At 40.9% G+C, this 22952-nt stretch overlaps 2 protein-coding genes across 5 annotated transcripts in view; one reads left to right on the forward strand and one right to left on the reverse strand.

The window, feature by feature from the left end:
- Positions 1-16125: 16125 nt before the first annotated feature.
- LOC105756195 (ARIH2 opposite strand lncRNA) lies at positions 16126-17096 on the reverse strand. Its single transcript, XM_023736613.1, is given in 5 exon segments — positions 16126-16286; positions 16288-16386; positions 16388-16548; positions 16551-16718; positions 16883-17096. Coding segments are annotated over 5 exon segments (786 nt in total). The 3' UTR covers positions 16126-16142.
- ARIH2 (ariadne RBR E3 ubiquitin protein ligase 2) overlaps positions 16250-22952 on the forward strand; it is a 49962-nt gene continuing 43259 nt past the window's right edge. For 2 of the 4 annotated variants that reach the window (XM_023726726.1, XM_004368506.2), the window contains exons 1-3: positions 16250-16503; positions 19741-19801; positions 21201-21558. Coding sequence is in view for 2 of the 4 variants with exons in the window: in XM_004368506.2 (XP_004368563.1) it covers positions 21298-21558 (261 nt within the window). In the remaining 2 variants the exon portion in view is untranslated. The other 2 variants (XM_004368507.2, XM_023726722.1) reach the window with 2 other exon arrangements.

Genomic DNA, 22952 nt, shown 5'->3' on the forward strand with positions numbered 1-22952 from the left:
GACCAATAAGCAACATCATGATAAATGGAGAAAAGATTGAAGTTGTCAAGGATTTCATTTTACTTGGATCCACAATCAACACCCATGGAAGCAGCAGTCAGGAAATCAAAAGATGCATTGCATTGGGTAATCTGCTTCAAAAGACCTCCTTAAAGTGTTCAGAAGCAAAGATGTCACTTTGAAGACTAAGTTATGGTATTTTCAGTCACATCATATGCATGCGAAAGCCGGACAATGAATAAGGAAGACCAAAGAAGAATTGACGCCTTTGAATTGTGATGCTGGTGAAGAATATTGAATATACTGTGGACTGCCAAAAGAACCAACAAATCTGTCTTGGAAGAAGTACAACCAGAATGCTCCTTAGAAGGAAGGATGGCGAGACTACGTCTTACATATTTTGGACATGTTGTCAGGAGGGATCAGTCCCTGGAGAAGGACATCATGCTTGGTAAAGTACAGCGTCAGTGAAAAAGAGGAAGACCCTCACTGAGATGGATTGACTCAGTGGCTGCAACAGTGGACTCAAGCATAACGATTGTGAGCATGGCGCAGTACCGGGCAGTGTTTCGTTCTGTGGTGCATAGGGTCACTATGAGTCGGAACCGACTTGACGGCATCTTACAACAACAAATTCACTCAGCATAATGCCTTCCAGATTTCTCCACGTTATGTTTCACGGATTCATCATTGTTCTTTATTAGATGCTATTTTAAATGGAATTTTTTTCTTAATTTTTTTTCAGACTGTTCATCGCTGGTATATAAAAAAACCAACTGATTTTTGAGTGTTGATGTTATACTCTGCAACTTTGCTGAGTTTACTTATTGGCACTAGCAGCTTTCTCATGGATTCTTTAGGATTTTCTATATATTGGATCACATCATCTTCAAATAGTTTTACTCCTTTCTTACCAATTTGTATGTCTTTTATTTCTTTTTCTTGCCTAATTGCTCTAGCTAGAACTTCCAGTACAATATTGAACAGTAGTGGTGAGAGCGGGCATACTTGTTTCTTATACTGGAGAGTGTTACAGATTGAATTGTGTGCTCCAAAAATATGTGTTGTAAATCTTAACCCCTAAACCCGTGGTTATAATCTCATTTGGGAATGGGTTTTCTTTGTTATGTTACGAGGCCGTATCAGTGTAGGATGTGTTTTAAGCTAATCACTTTTGAGACATAAAAAGAGCCAATTAGGCACAGAGAAGCAAGCACGGATGGGGGAAAATAGATGCCATGCCACAAGAAGATCACCAAGGAACCAAAAAACAGAAGCTGAAAAGAGACAAGGATTTTCTGCTAGAGCCCAGAGAAAGAGAAAGACTTCCCCAAGAGCTGGCGCCCTAAATTTGGACTTCTAGCCTCTTTAAACTGTGAGAAAATAAATTTGTTTGTTAAAGCCACCTACTTGTGGCATCTACTGCTGCTTAGATAACTAAAAGAGTGTCATGGATTGAATTGTGTCCCCCCAAAAATGTGTGTAGCAACTTGGCTAGGTCATGATTTCCAGTATTGTATGATTGTGTAAACTGATGTGATTTCCTTATGTGTTGAAAACTCTGTCACTATGACGAGGTTATACTGACGACATCTACAAGACTAGATAGTGTCTTAATCCAATCTTTTTTGAGATATAAAAGAGAGAAGCTTGCAGAGACATATGGGAACCTCATACCATTAAGAAAGAAGTGCTGGGAGCAGACAGTGTTCTTTGGACCTGAGGTTCCTGTGCAGAGAAGCTCCCAGACCAAGGGAAGATTGATGACATGGACCTTCCTCCAGGGCCAACAGAGAAAGCATTTCCTTGGAGCTGATGCCCTGAATTTGGACTTGTAGCCTGCTGGACTATGAGAGAATAAACTTCTCTTTCTTAAAGCCATCCACTTGTGGTATTCTGTTGGAGCAGCACTAGATGACTAAGGCACAGAGAAAGCTTTCACTCTGTCTCCGGTGAGTATAATGTTAGCTATGGCTTCTTCATAAATGCTCTTTATCATTTTGAGGAATGAGAGGATGTTGGATATTGTCAAATGCCTTTTCTGCATCAAGTGAGATAAACATGCAGTTCTTTTCCTTCGTTCTGTTAATGTAGTGTATTACATTGATTGATTTTCTAATGCTGAACCATCCTTGCATTCCTAGAATAAATCCCACTTGGTCATGGTATATAATCCTTTTAATTCAGTGTTGGATTTGGTTTACTAGAATTTGGTGAGGATTTCTGCATCTATCTTCATAAGGGATATTGGGTTATAGTTTTCTTGTGGTTTTTCTGTCTGGCTTTGATATCAGAGTAATGCTGGCCTCATAGAATGAGTTAGGAAGTATTCCCTCCTCTTCCATTTTTTTAAAGAGTTTAGGAAGGATTGGTGTCAAATGTTTGGTAGAATTCCCCAGTGAAGCCATTTGGTCTGAGATTTTTTTTTTTTTTTTTTGGTGAAACTTTTCTTTCTTGGGAGGCTTTTGATTACCGATTCAATATCTTCACTTGTTATGGGTCTGTTGAGATTTTCTATTTCTTCTTGCTACTTTCAGAATTCTGATTTTGGCTTTTGATAATTTGACTATAATGTGTCTGTGTGGATTTTTTTATTTTTAACATTTTAATGTGCTTTAGGTGAAAGTTTATATAGCAAATTAGTTTTCCAATCATGATTCTTACACAAACTATTCCATGACATTGGTTGCAATCCCAACAATGAATCAGCACTCTCCCCATTTCTTCCCTGGGTTCCCCATTTCCATTAGTCCAATTTCCCATCTGCTCCCTGCCTTCTCATCTTCAGTTTTGGGCAAACGTTGCCCTTTTGGTCTCATATAGTTTATTGTTCTAAGAAGCACATTCTTCATGGGTGTTATAGTTTATTTTACAGCCCTGACTATTATCTGGGTGAAAGGTGGCCTCCGGGAGTGTCTGCAGTTTCAAGTTAGAAGGCTGTCTTAGGGCAATAGTCTCGGAGGTTCCTCCAGTCTCTTTCAGACCAGAAAGTCTGGTCTTTTTTTTTTTTTTTTTTCCAATTTGAATTTTGTTCTATATATTTTTTTAACCCATGTTAACTGGTACCTTCTATCATGATTCCAGTCAGAATGGTCAGTAATAGTAGCCAGGCACCATCTAGTTCATTGGGTCTCAGGTTAGAGGAGGCTGTGGTTCACGTGGGCCATTAGTCCTTTGGACTAATTGCTTCCTTGAGTCTTCAGTTTTCTTTGTTCTCCTTTATCCAGGTGGGAAGTAAGTAAGAAGTAAGTAAGCTTCTTAGATGGCTGCTTGCAAGCTTTTAAGACCCCAGATGCTACTCACCAGGCTGGGATGTAGAACATTATCTTTATGAACTGGGTTTTCCCAATTGACCTAGATGTCCCAAGACTATGGTCCTTAGCCTTCAAGTCCAGTAGTGCAGTCCCAATATCTAAGTAGTTTCTGTAACTATGCCCCTGTGTGGATCTCTTTGAGTTTATTCTGTTTGGGGTTCATTGAGCTTTTTGGATGTGTATATTCATGTCTTTGATATCATTTGATATCTCGTCATTTGAGAGGTTTCAGGCCATTATTTCTTCAATTATGTTTTTGTCCCTTTTTCTCTTTCTTCTTCTGGTATTCCTCTGATGCATATGATGTTGGTATACTTGATGGTATTCCACAGGTGCCTCAGGCTCTGTTCATTTACCATCATTCATATTTCTTTCTGCTGCTCAGACTGGATAATTTCAGTTGGCCTATCTTCGAGTTCTCTTATTCTTCTGCCTGCTCACACCTGCCGTTGAACCCCTCTAGTGATTTTTTTCATTTTAGTTATTGAACTTTTCAGCTCCAGAATTTTTGTTTACTTTTTTATAAGTTCTGTCTCTTTATTGATATTATCATTCTGTTTGTAGATGGTTTTCCTCCTTTCCTTTGGTTCATTGTCCGTAGTTTCCTTTAGCTCACTGTGCATTTTTAAGACAGTTGATCTAACATGTTTTACTAGTAATTCCAATGTCTTTGCTTCCTAAGTGATGGTTTCTGCCAAATTCTTTTTTTCTTGTGAATGGGCCATACTTTCTTGTTTGTTGTTTTGTTTTGTATGTTTTTTTAATTTTCGCGAACTGTTCATTCTGAGTATTATAATATGGTAACTGGAAATCGAATTCTCCTCCTACTTAGAGATTTCTGATTTTTGCTTTTTAAGGGCTGCAGCTGTTGATCTGTGACTTTTCCAAACTATTTTTATAAAGTTTGTTCCTTGTTGTGTGTAGTCACTGAAGTTTCTGTTCCATCATCTTTGTGGTCAGCCAGTGACCTGATGAAAAATTCCTTAAATGTCTTGCTCTGAACAAACAAAACAAGTTGTACTGTCTCTTTAAAATCCCTTCTAGGAGATGCTGCTGCAGCCCAGCGTGGAAACTAAAGCAAGTGACTGTGTCAGCCCCTCAGGGAACTGCGAGACCAACAAAAATTTACAACCCTAAAATTTTTGGAGGACAACATCAACTTGCCCACCCTAGCACCAGGCAGCTACTCTAAGAACACAGGCAGCCATCCACACAGCTACTGCGGTGCTCAGCAATGGGGGATGAAAACTGGTTCACACACTGTGCCCTTTTACAAAAGATCAGCAACCCCTCCCTTATTCCCCGGTTGCTGTTAACTGTCTGATCAGATTCCAGAGATCTGAAATAGTCGATTTCAATCGCTCTTTCCAGCTCAACAGTTGCTTTAGCGGACAGACCAATGCCTAGAGCTCTCTACTCTGCCATTTTGCACAACATCAATATCTAGCTTATTTCTTCAATCTTGTTTTTCCACAGATTGTCTCTTCAACTCTGGGCAAACTGAGCTTCTCCTACTTTACTGCATAAACCTGCTACTTAATCCCTCACCCCCAGGCCTTCATACATACTTTCCCCTTCACCACAGAATGTCCTTCCTCTCCTCGTTCCATAATATATTGATGCAGGAGATGTGTACCAAATGGCTTCCATGTGCTAGACATTGTTCAACCAGTTGTTCTTAGCTATTTTGGGAGTAGAGAATCCCCTGACACTCTCTCCCCGGAAAAATGTACATATACATAGGTTTGCTTTCAATTTCATGAGAACCAAGACCCCTTGAAACAATCCTTGGATCCCTGATGAAAAGTCCTACTCCTATATACTGGTAATAAAACATGAACGAGAGGGACTAATTTTCCCGATGTCCCTAATTCAGCCATTTCTTCTTCTTTCTTTCTTCCTGACCTTAAATTCCAAGTATGGGCTGAAATCTCTCCAATATCTGTCCTGCTTATGGGCTCCTACCCTACCTCTCCACCTTTCCACAGGTGTCTCAAACTCAATACACCTGAGGACAAATGGAATCTAGGAAAAAGCGCCTACCAGAAATCTTGAATTCTAAAACTTATCCAAAGGTGAGCTGAATCACAGCATGAACACTCCTGAAAAACAAATTCGAAAGCTAAATAACAAACCTCATAAATCCTCTTAAGAAGGCATCGTGAAAAAACAAACTGAAAAATAAAGGAAAAATTGTTGCACAGCAGACAGATTCAGATGTTTCAACACCTATCTAATAGGAGTTCCAGTAGTAAAGAGTAGGGAGAAAGGAAAGAATGAAATAATCACAGAAATAAAAGAAGAAAATATCTCAGAGTAAGAGACTTAAGTCCTTTAACCGAATAGGGCCAGTAAGTACTAAGCAGGTGTCTTAGTTATCTAGTGCTGCTATAACAGAAATACCACAAGTGGGTGGCTTTAACAAACAGAAATTTATTTCCTCACAGTTTAGGAGGCTAGAAGTCTGAATTCAGGGCACCAGCTCTAGAGGAAGGCTTTCTCTCTCTGTGGGCTCTGAGGGAAGGTCCTTGTCTCTTTTCAGCTTCTGTTTCTTGGTTCCATGGAGATCTCATGTGTGGCATCTATGTTCCACCAGCTGTGCTTCCTTCTCTGTGCCTACTGTGATCTTTTTATATCTCAAAGGTGATTGGCTTAAAACAGACCCTACGCCGACATGGCCTCTTAACAAGGGAAACCTATTGCCAAATTGAATTACAACCACAGGTGTAGAAGTTAGAATTTACAACAGAACTTTTGGGGGGACACAACTCAATCCATAGCAACAGGTAAATAAAAGACTCACATCTATATGCATTGTGGCAAGTTTTCAGAGTAATAGGTATAAGAAGAGAATCTTAAAGTATTCAGAGAGGAAAAAAAGACTATCAAGCAAGGAACAATAATTAGAACACATCAGACTTCTCATTTGTGATCCTGGCTGCAAGAAGACAACCGAATATAATTTTCAAGTTCCGAGATAAAATAATATGAACCTAGAATCCTATACCCAGCCAAACTAGCATTCAAGTGGGAGACACAAGAACAACATTGTCAATCCTGCAATGAAAAACTCAGGTTTGCTACCCACAGGCCTTCTCAGAAAGAATTATTCAAGGATATACTATAGCCAAACAAAGAACATCAAAGAAAGAAGACATCGTAAGCAAAGAAACTTGTTAAACTTATAGTTATCTTAATGACCACTAATGTTAAAGTAAAAAATAACAATCTGAATAAAAATCTAGAAGATTGACTTGTAAGTTAGCAGCCGGGCCATATCCAACAGGTTTCTGTATGTGGTTGCTCTTACTGCTACCCATTTCTAAATTTTAGAGGCTGGCATAACCCTTGTGCCAAAAATAGCCAAGGATAGCATTCACACAAAAGAAGGAAACCAGAGACTAATATCACCTAATGCATGAATACAAAAATATTAAAAGTGAAATATTAGCAAAACAATTCCAGCAGAGTTTTAAATGGATAAGGCATTGTGACTGAGAATGGTTTAAAATTAGTGAATTACATAGTGTGATCATGGTACCAACATGGTAAAGGACAAAAATCCTATAGTCATCACAATAAATGCCAAAAAACATTTGATATCTATGGTAGACATGGAGTTGCACCACCCAGATCCTCCTTCAAGGAAGGCTTTGCTGCCAAGCTGTGAGGAACACACTAACAGACAGCCTTCAGCTCTCAGCCCTTCAGATCTGCCTCACATGTACAGAGCCGCCTCCTCCCAGGTCATGGCCTTCCTAAAATAGTCCACACCCAGTGACTAAGCAAAGTGGGGACGTGAAGGCCGACAAGTCTGGCTTGGTATGGGATACTCTGACAGGCAATATTCACTCCAGTGCTCTCTGCTGGGTTGGCAGACGCTTCGTCAGGCCTGCACCAACTTTAACTTTTGCCTCTACCCAAACCTGCTTCCTGCCCCTCCCTTTACATATGTTGGTCCCTAGTAAATCTTGCACTCCAAACCATATCTCAACATTTGCTTCCAGAGAGTCCGACCTGCAATAGAAGTATTCAACACATTCCTTATTAAAAACCATTTTTTTAAAAAAGGAAAAGAACACAAAACTCTGTAAACTTAAGATTTGAAGTAAAGTATCTTGTCATGGATAAAGAGTAGTTACCAGGACCTTACATCAAAAGTATTTAATGGTAAAATATTACTTTCCTACTAATGACAGGAACGAAGGTAAGGATGATTTTGATCATGACTACTGCTTTACATTTTATTGGTCCTAGCAGTCAATGCAATAAGACCAAAAGGAAGGGAGGGAGGGAAGGAAAAAAGCAAGGAGAGAAGGAAGGAAAGGAGGAGGAAGAATTGGGGAATAGAGGGAGATAGGAAAAAACAAAGAATGAAAAATTTAAATATTAAAAATTAAGAGGTCAGAGTGTCACTATTTTCAGGTAATCAGATTGCTTACCTGGAAAATCCAAGAGATTCACTTGAAGAACCATTAAAACTAACAAGCAAGGTAAGGAAGGTAGACAGACACAAGAAAAACATTCTATAAAGCAATAAATTTCCTATACACTAATAATAATCAATTAGGTAGGAAACATGCAAAAAAGAATCCTATTCATAGAAATAACAAAACCCACAACATATCCAGAACCAAACTGAAGAAGATCCCTGTGAATAAAACTATAAAAATTCAAATGAATAAAAGGAAAAAAAAAAAAAGTAAAGATACATTCCTAGATGTGAAGATTAGATATTAAGGCTATCAGTACTACTTTTAGATTAATCTTATAAATTCAATGCTCCCCAAAATCTCAACTGGATTTTTTTTTAATGAAACATGTCAAGTTGAATCTAAGGTTTATACCTCAGAAAAATTGTATGAGATTAGCTTAAAAAGATCAATAAGGACATCTTGTCCTACCAGATATCAAGTGGAATACTACTCAGCTAGTAGGAGAAATAAAATCTTGATACATGGTACAGTATGGATGGAGCTTGAAGGCATTATGCTGAACAAAATAAGCCAATCACAAAAGGACAAATATGACCTCACTTATATAAAAACACAAGAAAAAGAAAATATATACAGACTGAATTTTGTTAGTGGTTACCGGGGGTGGGAGGGAGGGGGGAAAAGAGAGTTAATGATGATAGAAAAATCACATTGATTAAAGGTAGGATTGCATAGCCTATCATTGTAATTGCTGTCAGTAAGTTGTACACCTGTAAAAAGCTATATGATAGATATATTTACAACAACCACCAAAAAAAAAAAAAAAAAAGAGCAGCTGCTGAGGCTGCTTATGTACAACCAAATACCTCATGGGATTTGGTCTCTTGGGTTTGGAGGTTTAGGGTCATGGTTTCATGTGACATCCCAGTTAATTGGCCTAATAAAGTGTTTAGTGCTTCTATTCCACCTAGTTCGTTACGCAGTGCCTGGGGTCTTAAAAGCTTACAAGCAGCCACCCAAGGCATAATTGGTCTCCATTCACCTAGAGCAACAGAAGAAGAAGGAGAATCAGAAATAGGAAGAGAATATGGAATGTGTGGCTAATTGCCTCCATGAACAACTGCCTCCTTTGCCATGAGTCCAGAAGAACTGGATGGTGCCCAGCTACCATTACTGAACATTTTGGCTAAAGATTCCATAGAAGAATCCTGATCAAAAGGGGGAAAATGCAGAACATAATTTCAAATGCTCATGAACTCTAGACTTTCTGGAGCCATGCAGGGTGGATGAATCCCTGAAACTATTGCCCTGAGATAATCCTGAAACCTTAAAAACCAAGAATATCCCCTGAAGTCATCTTAAAACCGAGCAATAGTTTAGCCTAACTAGTAAAAAAGGTGTGCCTTCAGCATTATGCTGTGTTAAGAACTATCTATATGGGATCAAATTGACAACAGCAACTTGAAAGATTAGATAGGAACCTTAGGGGGCAGTGAGTTTGTATTAATGGAGGAGGAACAACTCAGAAAAGGAGAGTAAGAATGGTTCAACTTGAAGAATGTAATCGCTAAATTCTACATGTAGAAATTGTTGAATTGGTGTATGTTTTGCTGTGTATATCCTCAACAACAACTAAATAAATGAAATTTTGAAAAAAAAAGAACTGGGGTGGGGGGACAACTATGGAGCTGTAATTAAAACATTGTGGTACTGGAATTCAAATAGGCAAAGAGATCCTTAATACAGAACAAAGAGTCCAGATAACAGATCCATGTATAAAACGGAATGTAGTTCATGATAAAGGTGGTTTTCTAAATAGTAGATAAAGGAAAATCTACTCAATAAATCCTATTGGGACAACTGACAATGTTAGAAAAATAAAACTAGGCTCTTTACACCTCCTACAAAACAAAAATTCTGGATGGATGAAGGAGCTCAACCTAAAAAAACAAAAAAACAAAAAAAGAACAAGAATATAAAATATTACCATTTGGTAAGGTCCTTCTGGAACACTTTGTATGCATCTACACACATATATAACTACACACACACATACACAGACACATCCTAAACAAACTTTTTTCATTAATAAAAGGCTACTGAAAATAATACTCTGCTTTTATCACTCAGTAGAAGGTGCTATTATTATTCCCATTTCACAAATGAGCAAACTAAGTCACAGAGAGGTGAGATTCCTTGTCCAAGGCCACACAGCTAATAAATTGCCAAGCTGGGATTCTAACCCTGGCCATCTGGCTCCAGACCCTGCCTTCTGCAGGCCGATAAGGCCAAAGCCTGTGGTAGAAAGCTTTGGGGACTTTTGAACAGGGAGGTGACATGTTTTATGCTCTGAAAAGATCTTTACAGGTAAGCGTAGGGAACAGACATGGCAAAGCAAGGGTAGAAGCAGGAAGAGTAGTTAAGGGATCACTGTTCACATCCAGGAAAACAAGAGAGTGGCTTAGACTGAAGCAGCAGGTGGACAGAAGTGCCAAAGTCAGGATGTATCTTGAAGGTATAGCACATGGGAATTGCTTATGGACTGAATGTAAAATTTGAAAGGGAAAGAAGAGTCATGCATGACTCTTAGATTTGGGGCCTGAGTGAAAGATAATGGCATTACTGAGCTGAGAAACACTAGGGGAGTGGTAAATTGGGGATAAAATCAAGAATGTTTGGGACATGTAAACTTTAAGTGCCAATATGACATTCAAATGAAGGTGATGGATAGACAATTGAATATATTGAGCGTGGAGTTAAGGGAATTGAGTAGGGCTGGGGATAAAAACATGACAATTGTTAGCATACGAGAAGTACTAACGCCAAGGGGATGGATGAGATCATTAGGTAGTGTCGATGGAGCAGAGGCTGAGGGCAGAGCCCCCTGGCTCTCCACTGCAGCACTCATCACCGTGGCAATTTCACACTTATTTTTAAAAAATATTTTGCTAATTTCTGAATCCCCTGCTAGACTAAAGCTCTCTGAGCACAGGGACTGTGTCTTCTTCACTCACCATGATATCTAACAACATGGTGCCTAACCTCTAGCCAGTCCGAAGGAACCAGGTGTTTTGAAAGGTGATTTGCCATTTTACATATTATAATATAAATCAGCATAGCAATTGACTCACCATTTCTAGGGATATAACTATAAAAATGACGTGGGGACAGCATCTGACCTTTAACTTCACAAGAGGGAAGGAGAATCACCATCAGCATTAGCCCAAGGCTGATTCCTATGATGAGGAGGTCAGACATACCTCCTCTCTCCAATCTTTTTACCAATTCTGACACCAGCCGTCCCTCCCACAGCACTCACTACTTCTCTGCTGAGTTCGATAATACGTTGCAATGGCTACACCGAACTCACAGACAATACTCACGATTATGGGGTTTACCAGGGAAATAACAGGCTACAACTCAGGATACAGTTCTTTCAGGACAGTCTTTTCTCAGCTGTGCCTGCCAGCAGGCCTCTCTCTGGCCCTTGGTCCCTTGGCCCAGCCTCTGCCCTGCTCAGGCAAGTGTGACAAAGCTCTTTAGTTCCACTGGTAAGTGCCCAGAGGCACTCCACTCAGCCAGGAAGCCTTGGCCTAAAGGCACTCAGCCTTCTTGCTCAGTGGGCCAGGAAGCCTGTTGCACCATCTCCTGCTGGTCTCCTGGTTCTGCTGCTGCTTTTCACCACCTCTTGCCCTCTCTTCTTCCTAGTAGTTAGGTCCCCCCATCCACCTCTGGTGTGGCTCATTTTAAGCCTAGAGGGATGGAAAAACTGACCAATCCCCTTGTTAGGGTTCCATACACCTTATTTGTATGGTCCCACAGCTCACAAGGGTACTATGGACCTTATTTGCATTATTAGCAAGCTGTCCAATCCCCTTGGTGGACCACAAGTACCTTATTTGCATACTCCCATCCAATCATTTGGTGGGAGTTACAAGACCATGGCGACAAAGGCCATATAAAAGCAATCCATCACACTGCAATAACCCAATATTTTTTCACGCCTGTACAAAAAGAATATGTCCAATGGTCTTCCCTGAAGCACTATTTGTAATTTTAAAACTACAAATGTGTGAACAGATGACCTGCAATAGGCATGTGGCCAAATAGATCACAATACACCCATACTACAAAATACTGGCGAGTATAGCACTATGGAAAGAGGGTAGGCTCTGGAGCCAAATGGCAAGGGCTAGAATATCAGCTTGGCCACTTCCTAGCTTTGTGACCTTGGGCAAAACACCTTACCTTTTTGTGCCTTAGTTTGCTCATTTGTGAAATGGATGATGTCTTAGTTATCTAGCGCTGCTATAATAGAAATACCACACGTGGGTGGCTTTAACAAACACAGATTTATTTTCTCACAGTTTAGGAGGCTAGAAGTCCAAATTCAGGACACCAGCTCTAGAGGAAGGTCCTTGTTCCTTGGTGATCTTCATGTGTTGTGGCATCTCTTCCCCCATCTCTGCTTCCTTAATGTGCTCCTCTTATATCTGAAAAGATAATTGACTCAAGACACAACCTGCACTAATACTGCCTCATTAACATAACAAATAAAACAAATTCCCAAATAGGATTATAACCATCGATATACCAAAAACCCATTGCCATTAAGTTGATTCCGACTCATAGTAAAGCTGTAGGACAGAGTAGAACTGCCCCATAGAGTTCCCAAGGCTATAATCTTTACAGGGAGCCCTGGTGGTGCAGTGGTTAAGAGCTATGGCAGCTAACCAGAAAGGTCAGTAGTTCAAATCCATCAGCTGCTCCTTGGAAATGCTATGGGGCAGTTCTACTCTATCCTATAGGGTTACTATGAATCTGAATCCACTTGACCCCAACCGGTTTGGTTTCGTTTAATCTTTATGGCTACTGACCTTTTAGTTAGCAGCTGAGCACTTAACCACTGTGCCACCAGGGCTCCTAACCACAGCTGTAGGGGTTAGGATTCATAACAAATATTTTGGGGGGACCGAATTCAGTCTGTATCCCAACCCACCGTCCTTGAGTCAATTCTGACTCATAACAACTCTATAGCATATCGGGATAATAATAGTACCTTCTACTATGTAAAATATATTTTCTGTGTGCGTCAGTGCTGTATCCTTTCATCATGTTTATTCAATCTGTATGCTGAGCAAATAATCCAAGAAGCTGGACTATATGAAGAATGGAGTGTCAGGATTGGAGGAAGACTTGTTAACAACCTGCATTAAGCAGATGACACAATCTTGCTTGCTTAAAGTGAAGAGGGCTTGAAGCACTTACTGATGAAGATCAAAGCCTATAGCCTTCAGTATGGATTACACTTCAGTATAACGAAAACAAAAATCCTCACAACTGGCCAATGAGTAACATCATGACAAAAAGAGAAAAGATTGAACTTGTCAAGGATTCCATTTTACTAGGATCCACAATCAATACTCATGGAAGCAGCAGTCAAGAAATCAAAAGATGAACTGCATTGGGCAAATCTGCTGTAAAAGACCTCTTTTAAGTGTTAAAAAGCAAAGATGTCACCTTGAAGAGTGCAGTGGGCCTGACCCAAGCCATGGTGTTTTCAGTTGCCTCATATGCTTGTGAAAGCTGGACAATGAATAAGGAAGGTCGAAGAAGAATTGACGCCTTTGAGTGTGGTGTTGGTGAAGAATACTGAATATACAATGAACTGCCAAAGAACCAACAAATCTGTCTTGGAAGAAGTACAGCCAGAACGTTCCTTAGAAGCGAGGATGAGGACCAGACTTCATCTTACATACTTTGGACATGTTATCAGGACGGACCAGTCCCTGGAGAAGGACATCATGCTTGGTAAAGTGGAGGGTCAGCAAAAAAGAGGAAGATCCTCAACAAGATGGACTGACACAGTGGCAGCAACAACGGACTCAAGCGTAACAATGATCATGAGGATGGCGCAGGACCGGGCAGTGTTTCATTCCATTGTACATAGGGCTGCTATGAGTTGGAACTGACTTGATGGCACTAACAACAACTACGTAAAAAAAGAAACAGAATGAAAGCCTATTATTAATGAAAAAAAAAACGATTTGGGTAAATGTTTGTGAGAGACTGAGAAAGAAAGGAGAGAGAGATAGGTGCTGTTGAGTCAACTCTAACTCATGGCAACCTTATGTACAACGGAATGATGTTACAAGGTCTCGAGTCAACCGCACGACTGCCAGCATGTTTGAGTTCATCGTTGTGGCTATTGTGCTAATCCATATCACTGAAGGTCTCCCTAATCCTTGATGGCCCTCTACTTCACCAAACATGATGTTGTCCACTAGTGATAGATTCCTCTTGATAACAAGTCCAAAGCAAGGGAGTCAGATAATGTATTGTTGTGATCCATAGGGTTTTCATTGGCTAATTTTCAGAAGTAGATTGCCAGGCCTTTCTTCCTAGTCTATCTTAGTCTGGAAGCTCCATGAAACCTGTCCACCATGGGTGACCCTGCTGGTATTTGAAATAACAGTGGCATAACTTCCAGAATCACAGCAACGTGCAACCCACCACAGTATGACAAACTGACAGGCAGACAGTGGTAAGCCCCGTAGAAGTGCTAATAGAAACTTGTCGCCTGTCTTTTCCTGTTTACTCATAACAGAAAACAAAAAACTAGCTTGACATGCCTGAACAGTTAACAGAGGTGCAATCTAAGATCCAATGTGTAGTTCCAGGTCCTGGGCTTTCCAGTGGGCGAGAGAAAAGCGTTATATAAAAGCATTATATGCTTATGTGACACTTAATAGTATATTACACACATCTTTTCTTGTCAATAGGTGGCTTATTAGTACAGCATCATTTAATGGCTTTCTTCATTGTATATTTTGTCATAATTTATTTAATAAAGCTTCTAATTTTGGACATTTGGAATGCTGCACACTTTTTCCTATTAGAATCAGCATTCCAAAGCACACATATATGCACATATTTTCATGCATATCCTTAAATTTTTGTGAATTTTTAAATCTTTATTTTCTTGGGAGAAATTACTACTAAACCAGAACCAAACCCGTTGCCATCAATTCCATCTCACAGCGATCCTATAAGACAGCGTAGAACTGCCCCATTGGGTTTCCAAGGATCGGCTCATGGATTTGAACAGCTGACCTTTTGGTTAGCAGCAGAGTTCATAACCACTGCACCACCAGGGCTCCAAAATTACTACCAGTGAAAAATAATACGATTATAACCAGCCCAATAAATGTTTAATAGAACATTGAAAACAAGGTTGGATCTATGCCCTTAAAAAACTCACCCCTAGACAAATGGGTGAACAAATAAAGATGATTACAAAGCCTAAGGATTCCAATACACTGTATATGCATAGATGTGGTTGAATATGTGAGTGCCCTCATTCCCTATTTTGCAAACGCAAGAATTCTACAGAAAGACTGATTGTTTTCTTTCTATTCGCTAGAGGATTTATTCCCTGTAACTCAAAGTGAGAGCTTCAATTTGAGATTTCATTTGCAGAAAATATATTTTAGCTCCTTTGCTAGTAGTATTATGAAGAATTTAAATGGATATGTTTTGTCAAAACAGTGAAACAAGCACACTAGATTATAGTAGATAGACCTTCACGTTGCTAATATATATAATTCATAATCCTACGTCACTTACTCATTACTACTAATTTTCACTTCAAATTAATGTGGGACTTTTTTGTATTTGATTGCAACTGATTTAGGTACATGCTCGGAATGAATCTGGAAGCTGAAAATCAAATATTTCTTACAAAAACTAAGTAAGAAAGCTCGTTGTACATAGATATCTTAACTGTCAGCACATACACCACTCCTGTATGGGTAGAAATGGTTTGGGTTGTTGTCTTCAGATTTACACAGCCAGGAAGCTTACGAACATCACTGGCTTCACACTGGAGTTTCCACTGTCTGGTAGCATCAACTTGGGAAGCCTCTGTGGCTCTTTCTATCCATAACACTTGGAAACAGGTCCTAGAAGGTTTTGGAAGCCATAATGACAGATCCTATACTGTGAGAAAAATTAGACAGCTAGGAGAAACTGTGCAGCAAGAAAGGTAAGATTCAATCGGTGAGTGGGAAGCCGGGGAACGGGGCAGCGAACCAGGCCGAGGCGAGGGAAGCCGAAGTCCAGTGTGGTACTGCGGCTGCAGGGCTGCCGAGAGACGGCGTCGGAGCCAAGTTGGATATTTCCCGGCACGGCCAAGCTGACCCGAAGACTCAGCTCCCCTCCGACCAGACAGCGGCTAGGAAATAATGGTCTTTATCCCCTCCACCGACGCCAGGATGTCGTCTCCGTGCCTGACGCCAGGGTACAACCGTTGGAATGAGGAGTAAATCAGAAACGCGATGGTTAAAAATATCCCGGCGGACAGCGCTGATGGGTGGACGTTGAACGTGATGACTTAACTACTCCTCAGTAAACCGAACCCTCCGCTGACTCTCGCACTCGTTAGCGTCGGATGTACCCTAGTCAGACCCTGCATCCGAGCGCCGAGCCGCACGGAAGTGCCAGTCTAGTAGCCCTCAAACCCCGCGCCAGTGGCGACTCAAGGAGACCTCAGGTCGACCTCCGGCCGGAAGTGACGCAACCGCGCCGAGCACTTCCGGAGCTGCGGGGACGGATCCGTCGGAGGAAGCAGCGCGGGTCCCGACCGGGGTCGGCCCTCCGCCTCCGCCGCCGCCGCGCTCCAACTCGACCCCTCTGGCCCGGCCCGACCCGGCGTGGCCCGCCCGGGCTCAGCGGCCGCGGGGTCGCGGCTCTCGGTAAGTGCGTAGTGCGAGTCGCGGCCTTGTTTACCGCGGCGGGCGGGGGGAGCTCTCCGCGCGCCTCCCCGGCTTGGCCGGGACTCCGCCTTCGCCGCCGTCCGCGAGGCCCCGGCGTCGCCTGCCGCCGAACCAGCGCGGAGGGGCGGCAGGAGGCTGCTGCTGAGGCAGGCGAACATCCGGCGTCTCTCCGCCCTTCTTTCTGCCGCCGCCGCCTCAGCTGGCGGAGAGGTCGGAGGCCAGCCGTTCTGACGGACCGGCGCCGGCGCACTTGGGCCCTCCCCGCTAGGAGCGCCGTGGAAATGCGCCGCCGTCGGGACTTCTCCAGTCATCATTAGAAGTTCTCGCAGCGCCGCTCGCGCGGCTTGTTAACGCCTGCTTGTGAAGGGTCCGCTCAGCGCGTGGACTCCCAGTCCGCGCGGTGTATGGGGATAACGCCGCGCCTCCGAAGGGACATGCGGCCCAGGGGTTGCACCGCCGCCTCGCCCGATGCTGTCGGGGTAGCTGCGGGAGAGGTCGCCGTGTTCTCGGCTGACTTCGCCACTGTACTGATTGTTGCTGTGTCCCATAGAACTTTGTGCGATGATGGACATGTTCAGTAGTTTTGTTGTCCAGTACGGTAGCACTGGCCACACGTGGCCATTCAGCGTTTGACGTGGTTAGTGCGAGAAACTAAATTTTAAATTTTATTTAATTTTAAAATTAAGAAAAATGAACAGCCGTATGTGGCTTACGTCTGCTGTATTGGACAGCACAGGTACTAAATTGCTGATTCATATCTTTGTGCCAAGTAGTTTTCTTTGGAGATGTAGATTTAGTCAATGACCTTTCAGTGCTGCACATATTTGGAGTAAGTATTGTCACGTCACCAAAATGTCTGTTTAGTTCTTCTGAATTTCCAACTGAGAAGTCTTCATTTTAGATGATTTCCTTCCTAGAGTGGCCTGGCCTGGTGAATGAATCCAAGGGTGGGTGTCTGGTGGTCCTCCGAACACATGACTTTGGCAGGGAAATAATTTCTGTTCCTCTTTTTTTGTCCGCAATGTGGAGAGAGATTTAATATCTCAAAGGAATCAAAGCGTTTCCATCAGTTCTGTTAATAAAGGCAATACATACGGGCTCCTTTGAGCAAGTTCAGCATTCTTTCAAGTAAAACACAGATTTCAAATGATTCAAAATTAAGTTTTTATTTAATTCTTAACCTAGAATGCTCAGTAAGTACGAAATGGAATTCATTTTTCTTTGGGGGAGGCTGGAGTTTTTTTCCCCTTCTTGAATGTTGGGTTGCTGAGAAGCCTGTAGGGTCCAAAGAAGCCTAGAGAATGTGAAAAGTATACTCTTTTCTTGGTGTGATTCTGGAAGGTCTTTGGGTAAGTTTGTGGCCAGTACCAGGCTTTCTGGGAGGATATTGGGGGTTATGAAATTCTGTATGTCTTGGGTAGGATGGAGGTCTGGTCCTGGGCTTCACTAATTGCCAGCATTGTGATGCTGGGCAACTTAATCTTCCTGAACTATAGCTTCCTCATTAAGATGGGCATGGTATACCTAGTCCATCAATTCCTTTTATTCCAAACAAAAGGAAACAACATTTTAGTAGTCTCTAACAGTTTTTTAAACTCCTTTGCTCTGTTTTCAGGTGTCTTGTGTGTCTGTTACTATCTGCTGTTGAGCATGTGAGCCTGTTTCCAACCTTTTCTCTTGATCTTTTTTTTCCCCATACAAAAATTTATACATACGTTGTTATGTGACTTTAATTGCTCTACCCATACTGTAACAGCATACTCCTCCTTTCCACCCCTGATTCCCCATGTCCATTCAACCAGCTCGTAACCCTCTCTGCCTTGTCATCTCACCTCCGGACAGAAGCTGCCCGTTTAGTCTCGTATCTACTTGAGCTAAGAGGCACACTCCTCCCGAATATCAATTTATGTCCCCAAGGCCAGTCCAGTCCTTGTCTGAAGAGTTGGCCTTGGAAATTGTTTTAGTTCTGGGGTGATAGAGAATCCAGGGGCCATGCTTTCCGGGGTTCCTTCAGTCTCAGACCATTAAGTCTGGTCAAGAAGGGCATGGTAGATAGCCACTTTTGGGTTGTGAAGATTAGATGAGAATGAGTCTGATGTGAAATTAAATAATTGGTAGTAATTTTTGTAGGCTGGAGTAATATTCTGGTGGCGTAGTGCTTAAGAGCTACAGCTGCTAAACAAAAGGTCAGGCAATTTGACTCCACCAGGCGCTCCTTGGAAACTCTGGGGCAATTCTACTCTGTCCTGTAGGGTCTCTATGAGTCCAAATCGACTCGATGGCAGCGGGTTTGGTTTGGTTTTTTTTGGAGCAGTATTCACAGATTCTATTTGTCCTATAAGCAGTATCTTACATAAAATATGTGTAAAAGAAGAAAGTTGGAAAAATCAATTGTTCTTCCACTATTTTGGAAATAATTTCCCACAGTCATTGTTTGGACTTTGATTTTCATTTAGTTTATATTTGCCTATGTTTGAAGTATTTCTTTGGAAGTTACAAGCTCTGGTTTTCCAAGAAATTCTAAAGGATAAAGCAGGTAGAAATAAAATTTCTGAGTAAGCAACAAGTAGTGCTTATTTAGTTATGGATAGTGAGGTCTGTATCTCTTGGGAAGCCAAATGGCCCTAGAGTATGTCAGGAGAGAGATGGGAAACAGGTGTTAATATTGCCTAGTGTTGAACTGCCATCCTTTTGGGGACTTTTTTTATTTGAAAATAAGTTTTGTCATGAGTAAAGTGAGATCTGAAATATTAGCAGTATTCTGTAATTGTTTGCTACAGTAGAGGTGACTTTATAGTAAAAGTCTACTGTTTGTCAGTTACAATTTTCCTTGCAAAAATTGAATGCCTTATCAATTTCTGAGTAACATTTGGATTGAAATTGTGGTAGTTAACTTAGGGAATCTGAAGGATAGGGGTAAGGAGGTGGACTTTCAAACCAGGGGAGGGAAATTGGACATCCATTTCCATCAACAGCACCCCAGGTTAAATTATTGTCAGTTGTTTACTCTGAGTACTTTCTTTTTTTAGAAGGCCTGTAACTCTTGTCAATGCAATTATGATAAAAGAATTTCTATTGAAACTTAGAAGAAAGTAATAGTTTCTCTGGCCTCTTGTTACTTGTCCTTTTAATGTGTTTGCTTGTTAAAAAATAAGTTTGCAAAAGCAAGGTACCATTTTATTTTAAAAAATATAACTATAATTCTTTTCATTTTAGATGGAAATCATATGACAGCATATTTGGGTGCCATCTTCTGACACATCTTCAGGAATTGCAGGTATTTTTAATTCAAAGCTAAACTTTTTCTCCTAAAGGAAAAATACCATGGTTAGGTTCAGTTGTGATCAGATGGTTCCACCATAGGGAACAATTTGTTAAACATTAGATAAACTGCAAATATTATATTGCTGCTCTATCATTAATGTGGGTTTTTTTAATAACGTGAGCATTCATAGTTGACATATCAAACTTAGAGCCAGTGATATATTTACAATATTATAGAAAAGGTGGTTTTATAGTGTTTTAGGCTGGTTACGTATTTGGTATGCATTCATTCTTAATCTTTGTTCTAGGTAGTGATTGTTTTTTTAATAGAGATTGCTGCAAATAGACTTTACATTTTCTTTTGTATTTAATCCATATTTTTATGTAAATTGTTTATATACCCTTTAATGTAAATAGTCTTGCATTTTAAGATTCTATTTATTGGTAGATTTAAATCACTAGTCGATATTGTTTCTTGCAAATGATCACTTGAAATAGTACTTGTGCAGAAAAATTAGCAGGTATTTGCCACAAATCTTCTCTGAGCTGAGGTTAGGATTTGTGACTGTTTTACTTTCTCAACCAATGTTTTCTTGTCATTTACGTATAATTGAATAACATTTTTATCTGTAAGGATTTTTCAGTAGCTGGTTCAATTTGAACTGCTTTGTTTTTTCACCCTAAGATTCTGGTTTTCCCTAGCCTTGATCCTGCTAAGGCAAAATATCTATATTGTTCCTTTTCTATTGGATCAGCTTCTTTGGCTCCAAGTATTCCTTTTAAAAGATCAGCAAAATCCTTTAAAACTGAAAAATCATTTAACTTTGCAGACTAGAGAAGGATGTTGAATTGCAACTCTGAAGAGGAGCTGTGTGGCTTTTTTATTTTTGCTTCTTAACTATGTACCTGTTCTTCAGATATCTGAGAGGGATATCTGTGAAGCAGTGATTTTCTTTTCCTACATATAGTGGGAAGGAACCCTGTCCCTGTTTATGTACTGTGTCACCACACAGTGATGACAAGGAAATTTTAAATCTTGGTAGTTAAATCTTTGGGTGTGTGGGCAGCCACCTGTGGGGATGTGCTGCTTCTTTAAGGAGTCTGGTGGGAAGGATAAGTCCATGGGAACTTAACTTCTAGACATGGAGCAGACAGCCTTGCCCTTTCAGGCCAGGCACTTCATGCGAAGTTACCAGCACATTGGCAGCCACTTTCTCCTCTCTAGAGAAGGTTTCCCTCTGATAAGTCTGTTGGAGGAATGATATTGAGGTTTCCAGTATAAAACCAGAGTTGGAATAGGCCATAGTTGGAGTAGAGCCAGTTCTGTTCCATTTTGATTCTTCATGAATGGTTTCTGTTATAAGTTCTCATAGGGAGAAAGTAACACTTGTTTTTTTCTTTTTCTCCCTTAGAAGACATAAATACTAATGCTTTTGAGAAAGCGGTAAAGTTTGGGGGGAGGGGAAAAAGCAACTGCTTTCCTGATCTGCAACTTGGCTGGATGCTGAGATGTCTGTGGACATGAATAGCCAGGGATCTGACAGCAATGAAGAGGACTATGATCCAAATTGTGAGGAGGAGGACGAGGAGGAGGAAGAAGATGAGGACCCTGGGGACATAGAGGACTATTATGTGGGAGTAGCCAGTGATGTGGAGCAGCAGGGGGCCGACGCCTTTGATCCTGAGGAGTACCAGTTTACCTGCTTGACCTACAAGGAGTCAGAGGGTGCCCTCAACGAGCACATGACCAGCTTAGCCTCTGTGCTAAAGGTGAGCATTGTTGCCAATTCTAAGTGTAATCCCCCCAGTCAAATCTAAGGATGAGCTGTTGTTACCCGGTGACTTCTCCAGACTGATTGAATGGCCCTGTAACTTGAAACCAAATTTAAGTATATAGTGCATAATTTGGAATACGTTTGTTACATTTAATTTGTTTTCTAATATGTAAACATTTAAGGCCGTTGGATTCTCAAATTACTAAGAATTAGAAAGGGGCAGTGGGGAAGTTTCAGAAAAGAGACCAGAAGTGCATAGTCTGTGGCAGATTTGCATGGACTAACACTTGTTTCAGAAAGTGAGTCTTGTGAAACTTTGAGGTAAGATATAAGTGTCAGATCTCCACCGTCTTCTACACATCCATGTTTGAGTGATTGATAAATATTTGTCTTGAAAGTAGCCAGATCCCCCTGGTTTGCCCTGAATAATAAGTGCCTCTGGGCTGATGCACTCACTTGTTTCATATACTGATGACTAATGTCTAATGTTGAAAGAGATCATCTCAGCAACATTTAAGAAAAAAGGAAATTCGCGTAACTTGTATTTCATTGATTTTAATGAGTTAAGTGGTAAATATGGGGATTTTAAAGAACGAACAAAGTTGGTTATTCCAGCAAGAATCTTACTTTTAACACTTAAACTAGTATACCTTTTGGTGTCAACTTCAGGTCCGTTGTCTTGCTATTTACATTTTTTACGGTCATTTAGACAACTTTCCATCACGTTTCCTTCTCTAACATTAGCCATTCTGTGAAAGTAGGAGCATTTCTCTTGCTTCACTGTTTTTGCTGACATTCCTTTGGAAACTGTTATATGGATTTTGTTGCCTCCTCAAGTTGAAGGTCAAGGGCACATAGGCATAATTTCAACCAAGTAAATTCTCTTGTTGATATTTAAGTGGAAATAACTTAAGACGTGCCATGGGTCATTTCTGTAACAGTTGCTTTACCTGCTAGTTTAGGGGTTTTTTCCTAGGTGGTCAGCAAAGGCTAACTAGTAACTTGGAGTTAGATACTCAGAACGTCTTACCAAGTCTTTGTTAGCAACTGGTTGGAAGCAGGAAGCTAAAGCTTTTTTTGTGACTCATTCCTAGAAGCAGTTGCAGACTTTCTCTCTTGTGCTCAGCAGAAAACTCTGAGGATTGGAGACTCATGGAACCTCTGGGTTTGGGATTTCTGTTCTGTAGCTATGGCAGAGCTGCTGGGACCTCTGCCTTCAGAGGGCATTTTCCTGCTAGAAAAAAGGCATCGAGTCCCTTTTTTCTTCACTATGCACACTTTTCCCTTGCTGATCAACTAGCTTGTTTTGCTTTAACCATATTGTCAGGTTATACACAGTGTTGGTGTTTAAAATTAGAAAAAGAGTTTCCAGGTATGTGGATATGTGCT

This window comes from Trichechus manatus, unplaced genomic scaffold, assembly GCF_000243295.1.
Source record: "Trichechus manatus latirostris isolate Lorelei unplaced genomic scaffold, TriManLat1.0 scaffold00001, whole genome shotgun sequence".
In the NCBI taxonomy this organism is placed as follows: domain Eukaryota; kingdom Metazoa; phylum Chordata; class Mammalia; order Sirenia; family Trichechidae; genus Trichechus; species Trichechus manatus.